Here is a 12,732-nt window from a genome sequence, read left to right on the forward strand (position 1 = left end):
TTGCCAGGAATGTGGACCTCTTCCAATGAAACAGGGACATTTGGATTCCTCTCCCACCTCTGTAGGTCTAAGGCTGTTTAAAAATGAATCCCAACAAACTACGGGGAAGTCCTCCCTGACCAGCTGAAAAAGAATCACATTGAAGCACGGTGGCACCCACCTGACCTCAGCACTCAGGAGGGCAAGAGGCAGGCAGATCTTTGTGGTCGACAAAGTGGATTCTAGCTAGGGCTGGTTGTTACACAGAGAAATCCTATCTTGCAAACAAACAAAAAAAGAGTTGCATTGAAAACGAGAGAAAAGAGACAATTGATTCCAATGCCTTTTGACAGTGTTCCCCACTGAAGTCCTCCTTGGACTATTTCAGACAACAGGATGCACTGTGTCCCAACAAATCCCTTGCCCACTTTACATACATGGGTTAGCTCTTTCTTTCCACAACATTCTGAATTAGTACAAATTCAGGAATTAGTTACATGGGTTCAAAACCCCAGGTGAGTGGTTGCTTGCCTAACATGCTGCAGGCCCTAGCTTTGATCCCTACCATGGCAAAACCAACCAGCCAAAACCACAGAATCAGCTAGGTGTGGTGGTGTGCACCTTTTATCCCAGCACTTGGGAGGCAGAGACAGCCTGGTCTAGACCGTGAGCTCCAGGACAGCTAGAGTCATGTAAAGATTCCCTGTCTCCAAAACAAAATCCCACTGTCTTATTACTGTGTAACTCGAGCCAGTTATTTAATTGCTGTCAAAAAAAAAATGCTTGTAATCCTAGTGATAGACAGTTGATAAATCACAGGGTGGTTGTGGTGCCCAGTAAATAAATGTGCTTGAGTGTCTCACCACCCACGTCAGAAGCAGCGGCTACGGCTGGGATTACTTCAATGTGTGGCAGTGTGCCAGAGAAAAGGGCCACATGGATAAACCAGCAGTTAGGACATCTATGGACCTAGAGATTGATCCTGCCACACTTAGTCTATCGGTAGATTTCCCAGACTCTGAAACCCACAACAGGGGGAGCAGACCATGGTTCAGGTAGGTCCTACCATTTGCCAAGTTTACCGATGACCTGCACCATCTTTACTCCAAGTGATGCCACCCAATGGCCACCCATCAAACTGAGATAGGAAAAAGGCGCAAACACCAAAAGGAAAAGCTAGTAGTTTATATAGATCGATATATAGATATATAGATATTGATATATATTGTGTTTACATAGTCCACAAGTTAAATGCAGGTATCCATAAGAAGAGAGCATTAACAATAAAAATACAATCTGTGTAGCCAAGTACAGAGACTTAAAATGGTAAAACAGCAAAAAGGATCTCACAAAAGTACAAATATACAGTACAAATTGATTTATTTAAAACAGTTACAAAAAAGCACAACAAAATAGAGATTATCCTTAGAATTATTAATGCTTTGTTAAAGATCAGGTAGGATTAGAGGGTAAGAAATGGTATTGGGTGGGAGGAGCACCTGACTAGTTCTAAGGCTTTAGATACAATGCAGTTGATTACATATTAATTCAGCCATTACATACTGGGGATAGTGGTTGGGGGACCAGTAATTTATCTACAGGGAACTCCTACACAAACCAGATCCATCCAGACCTCCCCAGTGCCATTCTCTACTCCTTAGGACCCTAAAGCCACCTGGATGACAAAATCCCCATCCTTCCTCCACCCCATTACCTATCCATTTATCTTCCCTCCCCTAAGGTGCTAGGCAAGCTGAGAGCAGTCTGCTCTCTGCAGCTGGAACATATACTGTTTTGGCTACAGGGATCCTGCGTGACTAGGAAGTGTGTAGAGTACAGCCTCATTTTAATACTTCAAGTTAGCCGTGAGTACAGTCAGTCTCCTCCCCAATCCAATTGAACGAGTGCACTAGGAAGCAAGTGAGGGGTCCACCCTGCCTTCAGCAATACCAGCAGCTCACCAACCCTCACCATTTACAAGTACAAGCAAAGTCCCTGGCAGGGCTGGGGGGGGGGGTGGGCATAAAACCAGTTATCAGTTCTCTCTCTGAAGTTCCTAAGACCCCCTAACATAAAGACAGACGAAACGCTTGCAAATCTGACATTAGGTAAAGGCACATGGGCTACCGCCACACACACTGCAGGCAGGAACCCAGTCTGGGGCCATCTTTACTGCCAGGCATTTACAGTGGAATGGCTTTGGGATCACACAGACTGTTGAGTTTGCAATCTACTAGGGAAAGATCTAGGCTTAACAGGAGAACAAAGAAACTTTTAGTGTGAAAAGTGCATTTATTACTATTATTCCTGCCGAGAAGGCTCAGCAGGGCAAGCCACACCACCTCTCCCTCTGCTCCAGGAACTGTGCATAGTCTGCAGGTAAGGAGAGAATGCAGCCAACTCTAGCATCGAGGGCCAATGCCATCCTAGGCCCAGACCAGACTTTTGGTCCAAAGATGGATCCTAGAGTTTAAAGAACAACTGACAGCTGCAAAGACCCAGATGCTGATTTTATTATTGCATAATGTGGGAGACCTTTCCTACCCTGGGGAAGCTAGACGGTGAAGGCTTCCAAGCAAGGGCTCACAACATCCATCCATAGTAGAATTCAGCTCTTCAACTGTAGTGTATAATTTTTCTGATCTAGAAAGTATAATAGCTTCAGTGTAGTTTAGTAAACTTAGTCCTAGGAAGTTATCACATCTCTAAAACATGGTCTTTGTCCTGCTCACTTCCAAGACTATGGCCTAAGCTCCCATGGCCAATTGGATCAATCTGGTTATCTTTACCCCAATGGCTTGAGTCTTTCCCATCTTCAGCTAACACCAGTGCGACCACCCAACTCTTCAATGTTCCTGCTCAGTGCAGGGTTAAATTATGCTACCATTCTGTTCTCTTAAAATGCCTATGATACCCACTGGTAAAAATAAAATGAAACCCAACTTGAGGAGCTATTGCAGCCAAACTTCACTTTCTCAACCCCAGAACCAAGCTAGACAAAAGCACTGGGATGCTGACTCAAGCCCTAACTCAGTTTCTCTTGTTCTGAGAAGTACCATAAAGGAGAGAGAAAAGACCTGTTTGTTGTTCTCTCAAAGGCAGGCAAATTTTTGGAGCCTAAGGGTTCCTGAGGGCACTGAAGCCACATCCTTTCCGATTTAACAGCCCATCAACAGCATCCCCACCTCCCTGTTCAATATGACTGAGCTACACAGTCATACTGGCAGAACACAGGTTAAAAATGGACAGGATGCCTGAGAGTCTACATGGCCAGACACATGAAGGACAGGGGCTATAATGAGCAACAGGCAGGACAATGAGCAGACAACAGCAGTGGCACAGCAGCACAGAGCAAACAAAGCCCATAGTGTTAAGACCAAATGGAACCCTAAGTTTACAGGGTCAGTCTAGCTCTTCTTGGGCTCCAACTGGGTATAAGCTCTCAGTGTGAGGACCCAAACCCCTCCCCCTTATCCATCATCATAAGGATGAGCACCATCCTTCACCAAGTTCCCCTTCTATACTGGCATAGGTATTTCTGATAGCTTCAGAGAGCAGTTCTTTCTCCAAGTTTTGGGAGTATTCTACCATTAACTAGGACCAGGCTGGTCTTTGTCAACTGCCCAGACTTCAAAAGCTGATAGCTAACCACTGAAATGCTCACTCTAAAAGCCAGTCACGTCTCCTACATCCTCAGAGTTAAGTACTGCCACAGCTCTGACAAGCATTAGCACACAATTCTTTTCTAGGGTGCATACTTCAGGAAAGGTAGCTCTCAGCCAAATCAAGTCACATCTGCATGGTGCCACATTAAGGGAGGCGCCGTGTTTACAAACAGGGATAAAGAAAGGAAGCAGAGCACAGAGGTCAGCGCTGGCCCGATCTGTCAAGGCCCTCAACAACTGTTTTCCAAGGATTCCGCTACAAGCAGCCCAAGCAGTGATTTGACTTCAACTGTGAGCCAATCACGTCTGCCCCATGAGGAAGACGTAGCTCAGTGGTACCCTGGGTAGACATGTTTGTAGCATCTACAGTGCATGTCAGGAAATTCCGTGATGAACCTTCTGAGGAAGGGAGGGAGCCTTGTGAGAAACCCACACATGCAAATAACACCTAGGAATGAGTTGTTCATGAAACAGTCAGGAGATGAGGCCATCTCCTATGGCTCTCATCTGAGAGAATTCCTCAAGACTCAATCCCACAGGCCCCCGCTGTAGGAAACAAGCCAGAGAAGCAGCAGAGAAATGGGGGCAACACAGGGAAAGGATGTGATCTCCAATGCAGCACAAGGTCGGTGGTTGATTCTGACAGAAAGCAGAGACTTCAGTACTTGCGGTCAGGCTAAACAGCTTCCTTTGAACGCCCCCCCCTAAAAGCTCGCTGACCAGGTATCTGCTCTCAAGGTATCAAACAGAATGTAGGATTTATAGCAAACTAGCCAGTTTCTTGTCACTCTGTTCCCAAAGAGAACAACCTTTAGCACCTGAACACTAAGAATGACTTCGTTCTCAGAACTCCCCCCCCCCCAGGAGGTAGGTAAGATTATTTATCCCCATTTGGCAGCTGGGGAGGAAGTGAAAGAGATATCACAAGACTCACCTTAAGCTTTGCTCATACTTCAGAAGTGTAGGACTCCTGGTGACAGGCCAGGTCTATCTATGAAGGAAATGCCACACTCATTCCCTGGGAGAAGTCTAACTACATAGCTGGGTGGACAATACCCTGAGTTGCCTTCAAGAGTCTAAAGAACCCCTCCCCACCCCATCCCAAAAAACCTTCACAAAAAAATTACTCAACCACTTTAAAGTTGGTGGGGGTGGGGGAGCCTAAATCCTAATACCCAATGGGGCCCTACAGTCCACGCTGACACTACTATGGGCTGTAGGGAAATGTGGGAATAAGACAGATGGCAGCAAATACAACCAAGATAGAAAATACTTTCTAGAAGAATCCACCAGCATACAAGGACACATCTGCTAAGATGTTACAAAGACTATTCCTAGACTTTCAGAGCTGATACTGGGAGGGCGCAACTTAGGCCGGAATGCTGAGAGGCAATGGATTGCAGTGGGAGGAAGCCGAGTAGGTCCACTGCAGTGGGAATGCCCAGCCTAGGGCTCAGTTTCTTTCTGGTTTCTCCACTATATTGCTGCCGGTGGAAGAGGACATGATTTTGAGTTTCTAAATATAAAAATTATAGCTGATAGGGAAACCAGGGACCCTTTTACACCAAAAACTAGAGGTCTTAGTGGACAAAGGCAGTGCAGCTACACATGAGGCCCAGGTCAAGACACCATGCAGAGGTCAGGCAGCAGAAGGGTAGGGGCAGTGCAGGCACTAAGGCACAACATAGACAGACAATGGAGGAGTGTAGGTGCCTAGGGGAAAGGTCCTCCAGGTCTTTCTGAAGTTACTACTACAGACTGAATGAATATCAAAGCGGGCCTGACAGGCTGGGTGGGAGTTTAGGTTAGAGGCCTTTCAAAAGCTTTGCCTAAGTCCCAACATCTATCAGTCAAATCTTTTCTCCACAGTCCCGACTGGGTTCCTGGCAAGGCAGTCCTTCATTTTCAAACCCGAAGGGGCTTCTCTCTCTCTCTCTCTCTCCTGGCCCTAAAATGCTAAAAAGCCTTATAGCGGAATGGTGAGGTGAGATGGGAACGGGCAGAAGCAAAGGACCAAGCACAGTCCCGTAGATCATGGTGCTCCCCAACCCCCAACCCCACCATAAACATCTGTAACAAAATCACCCTTTAAAGTGCACATCTCTCACAAGAAGAGTTCTGGGCGGGAACCCTCTTATTTTCAACCATTGGGCCTCCTGCCCTCCCACCACAAAGGACGGGAGGGAGACAGGAAAAAAGAAAGAAAACAGTTTTACTGCTACTATAAGCTGTGATCATCATATTTGGCTCTTTCTTTGCTTCCTCCCTCTGCCACCTGCTCCCAAAGCCTGCACTTTCCCTTGTAGGAGCCAGGGATGAGTAGGAAAAAACAGGGAGGCCCTGATTTTGGAATGTGTCTTATCCTATGTGCACTCCTACCCTTTCTTGCTCCAAGCCTGCAAGTCCCCATCTCAGCACCCTCTAAAGGTGTCCTGAGAGGGTGCCATGGGGTCACGAGCAACACACCCTGCTTTGGGAGGCTGTCTTAATGTCTGTTTCCCCCAAATCTCACTGCCAAGAGAGCCACCCTCTGCTTGGCATGTGCAAATCCTCTCGATGCTCACAGAGGCTCACCTCTGGGGAGAAAGCCCCAGTCCTGGGTTGGGAAAGAGGTTCATTTTCCTGCATTGGAACGCCCTTCGATGGACAGCTTTACCTCCTGTGGAATGAAAGAGGGACGGAGCATCGCAGCCCGTGCCTCCTCCCCTTGCATGCTGAATCTTTGGAAGCTTGGGGCTGGCCAGCAGGCCTGAGCACCAGGCTCAGGCTGGGAGGGTTCTCCCACCCGGGAACCCTCTCCTGAAGGCTGGTTCTTCCCCTCGCTGTCACATAGGTCTCTGGGCCCCAAGACTGTCCTCTCAGGCCTTTCTCGGGGTGTACCCAGCTGCCCTGGGGGAGCACAGCTGGCCTGAGATACTGAGTTACTGTTCAAGCTCTGTAAACTGATAGAGATGCAGACATCTCCCACCTGTAGCCGATGGCAGGGCAGAGAGAAGAGTTGTGCAGTCCGCCCAGGGCTGCAGGAGGACCAACCCTGGCCATATACAAAAAAAGGGTGCTCAGGGGGCACCTCAATGCTCACTTTGCTCTGCTGTTCACCAACCACGAAATGCAGCATAACAAATCCAGGCCACTGGCTCTCCTGAATGTCCACGACTGTGCTAGAGTCAATTTTCAGCCCCCCACTCACTTCCGCACTTCGCACAAAATCCTGGGTCTGGAGGTCCTCTACCCGCTTCAGCTCCCCTGTAGCCAGCTGAATGATGGCGCCTTTCATGAAATGGGAGGGCAGGTGGGAAGAGGTAACGGGAGGTGGCGTTGGCTCCTTGTCTGGGAAGGTGGCTCTGGCCTGCAGGTCCAGACTTGATGCCACCAGGATCTCTGAGCCCACAGGCAGCAGGCTAGGGTCAGTTCCAGTGGGCACCAGGTTGCCATTGGCTACAACCATTGCTTTGGGTAAAGGTCTGTGTTTTACTGGTTCCTGATGGGACTGCGGGTAGAACACACGGGCCTGACTTTTCTCCACCAGTTCTGTAGGATTCCTGGCAGACCCTCGTCCCTCACCCTGATGGTCAAGGTTATGATGGGATAGGTTAAGAGGGCTGGGCTCATCTTTCCTCTGAGCTGCCACCACACGATAGTCCTGAGAAGCTAAAGCGCCAACTACCCGCTGGACCTCTAGGTCGGTGTCTGGGGTCCCTCGATGTGCTGGCGCCGCCACCTCCACTCTCGGAGTCTGAGAACCTGAAAACAACTGTCCATCCGCCATGCATTCCACCACCGGCACCAGTCCTTGGCTTTCACCCTTGCTGCTGGCGGAGTCAAGGGCTTCACTTTCGCGTCTTACATTTCGCTCTCGTTGTCTCTGTCCATTGGCAGCAGCTGCTTCCAGAGCAGACTGGCCCTCCTGAGGAGTAAGAATGGGGCTGGCACCTGCTGTTGAAGTTTCATGCAAGGTATATCCAGCAGGTAGCCTAGACATTTGATAATAAATGGGCATCCGGCCTGGAGCAAGATCCAGTGGTTGAGTATTCGAGTGATGTGGCAACTGGCCGGGCGGGGAGGTGGCAGATGAGGACTTGTTAAATGACTGAGCTGGGGATGCGGCCTGTGGAGGGGGAGTAGCTTCTTCTGCGAGGAGAGAGGCATATGGCACAAAGTGTGGAAGGTGAGTGGTGGCAAGGTTGGCAGAAGGAGAGAGGAGAGGACTGGGTAGGAAATTAGGTGGCACAGCATAAGGAAGGCTGTATGGAGACCCAATAAACTGCAGTGAGGTGGATGGGAGCTGAGCATAGTGGACTGGGGGATAGTGGATTCCCGGATGTTGAATCAGTGAAGACGCTACATTAAATGTGGGGGGTAAGGGGCTCATGTTCACAACAGATGGCAGGCCAGTTGGTGAGAAGGTGGCAGGTGGCACAGCCACCTTGTACAGCATGCCATACTGATCTACTGTCAGGCCAGTGATGGCCTCAGTTCCATCACCCCCGAGGCTGACTCTGGCTCCCGTCTGGCTCTGCCCAGCCACCACAACCCCTCGGGACCATTCAGAAGCGTCACTGGAGGGTGTGTGGTTTGTGGAGCAGCTGGTAGTTCTCCCCATATCCTCGCTGGTCACAGGGAGGTCTCGTTTCTTTGGTGGAAGGCATTCCTGACTCCGCTCATGAACAGGTTTCATATTGCTTTGTGTTCCCGGAGCCTGGATGGAGTTTACGCGCTCCTTCGGGCATCAGAAGTGACTTCTCTGTGGTTCCCCTGCACCCCGCTCTGCTGCTGGTTGTGGTGCCCACATCTGCTAGGGAATAAACCAGAGGCAGAGAAGAGTAACCTAGGGAATCAAGTCAAACAAAGTATGAAGACTTACACCCAGGAGCAAAGACCTAAGGAGAGCAGCACACAACTGAGGGGCGAGAGGAGAGAGGACGAGGCTGCCTGTTCACCCAGCAGCCCACCACAGGAAGACAAGAGGCAGGAAAACCAGGAAGAGCTACAAGGATGCACAGCCAAGAAACCTAAGTGAGCCCAGGGCTGAAGCATCTCTTCCTGGCCACCTGCTGGGTTAGTCATGCTTTTCCTGAGGCCCTTACCTCTTCTCAGTCTCCTCCCTGAAGCATAGCTGGGAGCATGAGTCTTTGCTGCAGACCCTTTCCTAAATGTCTCCTTCTGCTATCAAAGTCTAGCATGCCATCTTCTTTCCCTGAATGCATGATCTCATTCGTGCTTCCTTTCCCCAGCTTAATTTGGGTTATGACCTCACCTGCTCCATCCAACCGAAGACTGGCTGAATTCATGTTACTAAGTGCTGAGGTTTGTAAACCTTGTTCCCTAAGCATATTATAAATTGGAGTGTTTTTGTTGTTGTTCCAGGAAACTTGACATTCCAGCTTTGACCCCGTGAGAAGAGTGACTGTGGTAGTTTGCTCTAGAGCTTGCTTCTCCTCCACCCTCTCTGACCTCTAGTCTAAAAGACTTCTTTCTTCTTACTGATCACCTTCCATTTGCCTTCTTTGTTCTTGTTTCTTCTGCCAGTGCCTCCCTCCCTGTCCAGTGTGGCTCTGCTCTGAGTATTAAGTCACACAATTCTATTCCCTGTCTCCATACTTGGACGTTTACTTCTCTCCCTTCCTTAGTGTCACTTTCTATACCTCTCCTTTTTTCCTTTTCTTTTTTTGTTTTTTGTTTGTTTTTTTTCAGACAGGGTTTTTCTGTGTAGCCCTGGCCGTCCTGGAACTGTCACTCTAGAAACCAGGCTGGCTTCAAATGTAGACATCCTCCTGCCTCTGCCTCCCAAGTGCTGGGATCAATGGCATGTGCTAACACACCCAGCTTTTATAATCACTTTTTTTGTTTGTTTGTTTGTTTGTTTGTTTGTTTGTTTCGAGACAGGGTTTCTCTGTGTAGCCCTGGCTGGCCTCAAACTCAGAAATCTGCCTGCCTTTGCCTCCCAAGTGCTGGGATCAAAGGCGTGTGCCACCACTGCCCAGCTCTGTAATCACTTTTATCCACTGTCAAAAAGCATCTTTTTAGAACCCCAATGATAGTGCATGCACATAGTCCTGGCACTTGAGAGAAGAGTTTAGAAATTTGAGGTCACCCTTAGTTAGACAATGAATTAGATAGAGGCCAGCCTGGGCTACATGAGAACCTGGGGTGTTGGTTTTTTTTTTTTTTTTTTTTTTGGTGGTGGTGGTTAAAAAAAATCAGAAAGCATCTTTTTTGTATGAACACTTCAATGCATATGAACTTTGGCAATAATTTTTCCAATCAGGCTGAATTCTGTTTTTCCACTGTCACGTGCCACGGTTTTTTGTTTTGTTTTTTCCTGAAACAAGGCCTCCACAGTGCCTCTATTACCTGCGCGTCTGGTGGGGCTGAGCAGCTGCAGTACGTGTCCTCCCCTCTGGTTTGGGAGCCTAGAAGACACAAGGCTGATGTCAGCTGGAGGCAGAGCTCTCACCTTCCCCGGGCCATCCTGAAAGGCAATTCCAAAGCCACCAAAAACCACTGACCTCCCTAAGTTCTTGCTTCATTCTCAACCCAGTGGTAACAGCACGTATACCCGAGTGCCCAGGAAACTGAAGGAAAAAAAAAAAAAACAATCCAGGGCTAATGAGATGGCTCAGTAGGTAAATGCACTTGCTGCCCAGACCTGTTCCCTTCCTGGGACCTAAGCTGCAGGGACTCCTAAAAGCTGGCCTCTGGCCGTCACACACAAGACCAAAACAACAACAAAAAACAAAAAAAACAAGAATGAAAAAAATCTTTATGCTTTCATTTTTGTAAGACATCCCTGGAAAGAAATTTCTATGTGTTGATTTCAGTGGTTTCTTTACCATCCTTCATTCTTCATTCTCTACCCCACTCCCCAATGAGCAAGCTCATTTCCAGTCCAAATTTTGCTTAAATGCACAAATAAAGATGAGAGACTTCATACTGCCTGCATGTGAGCAATGAGAAGCTGGGAGTTTCTGCTTTATTAGTGGCCCATGAACACACAGATGTAGAGATTATTCAAATAAGAAAGCTGTCACTAGAGGAAAAGGAACAATTATTTATGTTTCTGGGGCAGAGAAAGAGGTCAAGGGGGAGTTACTCAAAGTGAAAGCTATATTAACAGATTTTCTGAGTAAAAGTAAAAGGGCTCCTGTGTGTGTGTATGTGCGCGCGCACACACACAATTTTATACGTGACTTTACACTAAGTACTGAATGAAATGTGAAAGAAAATGAAAACGCCATTTTGATTCTATGAAGCTAACAAAGGGGAACAAAACTATTACTAAGCTACCAATATCTGAATCCACACTTGCCAGAAACATCAATAATTAAAGAACATGGCCTTTCAAGGCTCCGGATGCAGCTCAGTTGGTAAAGTGCCTGCCTAGCATGCATCCAGCCCGAGGTTACATCTCTAGCACCTCACAGATTGGAAATGGGAGTGGACACTTTGTAATCTTACTACCTTTGAGGTAGAAAGAAGAGGATCGTGAGTTCAAGGTACTCACCAACTACATTCGATTATTTAGCAAGTCAGAAGTCAGCCTGAGCTCCATAAGACCCTCTCAAAAGAAAACAACCAAAACCAAAACCGGGGCCAACGAAGTCCTAACAACTGGATTAGCAGTATTGACTAGTACCGAGGAACCTGTTCTGTCAAAGTCAGAATATTGCAAGCTCGATCCAACTGAAGGCAACGTTTACTTAAGATAGGCATGGTTCAAGGGTACACGAAAGATGGAAATGTGGAAAAACAGATTCCTAATGCCACAAATAAATCACCAAGTGGGTACAAGTCACGCACTCATTCTTCATCAAACGTTTAATTGAAAGCACTCAGCTTTCTTTCATTTTCTTAATCCCCCAAAATGATGCTTGCCCTCTGTAGCTAAAAAAAAAAAAAAAGCTAAGGAAAATCCGTCTATGGGTCACCGAGGAGTTAGCAAACACAAAATAATGAAAGGACGGAAAGAGGCAAAAAGAAAGCTCAGCCTGCCCACCAGGTTCCCACAAGGCAAAACACTTCAAAATCTGAAACCGGGTGTGGGTGTAGGGTGCAGCTTTGGAGAATTTCTCATGGGAAATGACACAACTTGTGGCCCTGAGCTAAGGGGCAACGGAACTATTCCAGAGACCTGCCAACCTAGCCGAGAAGGCAGCTCCTCTTCATGCAGGGAATGGAATCAAGAGACTGCACACCGAGGGGGACCCAAATTCACTGAGGGAGAGGTGCGCCCCACAAAAAGGGAGCAGCAAAAAGGGAGAGACACCAGGGATGATGGCTTTTGATGATCCTTGTTCCGACAGGGGTACAGGCCTGAACTGGGGGAGTCTACGTTTAGGGTTAGTCGGGGTAGGGGGTCGGACGTGGAGGTGAGGCCAGGCCCCGCTGGCGACGCTTCCTTGTTTGGGGCCCCTTCCCGCCCTGAGAACTCGGACATCCTGACCCGCGGGGACAACCCCGTCGGGGCATCAGGGCCTGAGGCCGCCTTCTGGGCCAGGCGGGAAAGCAGCATCTAGAGGGGCTAGGCACGGCCTCTTTCGCTCGCTCTGCCCGCTGTTTAGGGGGCCCGCGGCCGGGGTGAGGCAACGGGCTTCTAGGGGGGCCCTTCCACTAGAGCTCCGAACCCAGGCCTGCTTGGCCTCAGGCCATCCCAGCGGCCACCGCTCCAGGCGACACTCACCGGCCCATCTCACGGAGCTCCCAGGACTCCTCCCGCTCGTCCCGGAGCCGCCGCCACCGCGGCCGCCGCCATCCCCGGCCCCGGAGCCGCCCCACACCCAGCGGGCACCCCCCCAAGCCGGGCGCCCGGAGATGGCGTTGAGCGCATCCCGCCCCCCCCCCGACGCGGAGAGATGACGTCACCCTGGCCTGGGAGCGCCGCCTACTTACACAGGAGGAAACTGGCCGCCTGCCCATCGTACCCAGCGCCCCCCTTTGGTGGGAAAATGAACGCCTGTCCCACTGAATGGGTCCAGGGAGTAGGTGATGTTTCCTTAAAAAGCTCCCAGACCTGGATTCCCTGGAGAAGTTTTCACAAGCTGTCACTAGAAGTCCAGATAGTGGAGATCCCTGGGGCCTTGTTTATGAT

General features: G+C 49.0%; 1 protein-coding gene across 6 annotated transcripts; it reads right to left on the reverse strand.

The window, feature by feature from the left end:
• Positions 1-1,144: 1,144 nt before the first annotated feature.
• Positions 1,145-12,488, reverse strand: Atxn1l (ataxin 1-like). Of its 6 annotated transcripts, none has more exons than NM_001080930.2 (4): positions 12,325-12,474; positions 10,154-10,219; positions 9,999-10,057; positions 1,145-8,436 (listed from the first exon to the last, which is right to left on the reverse strand). In NM_001080930.2, the coding sequence occupies exon 4, from the start codon at positions 8,320-8,322 to the stop codon at positions 6,259-6,261; it is 2,064 nt and encodes a 687-aa protein (NP_001074399.1). In that variant the 5' UTR covers positions 8,323-8,436; positions 9,999-10,057; positions 10,154-10,219; positions 12,325-12,474; the 3' UTR covers positions 1,145-6,258. The 6 variants fall into 6 exon arrangements, with proteins under 6 accessions (NP_001074399.1, NP_001355279.1, NP_001355280.1 ...); NM_001368350.1 differs by having other exon boundaries at positions 1,145-8,439; XM_011248439.3 differs by having other exon boundaries at positions 1,149-8,472; positions 12,325-12,488.
• Between the last annotated feature and the right edge of the window lie 244 nt (positions 12,489-12,732).

This window comes from Mus musculus, chromosome 8, assembly GCF_000001635.26.
Source record: "Mus musculus strain C57BL/6J chromosome 8, GRCm38.p6 C57BL/6J".
NCBI classification, from domain to species: Eukaryota; Metazoa; Chordata; class Mammalia; order Rodentia; family Muridae; genus Mus; species Mus musculus.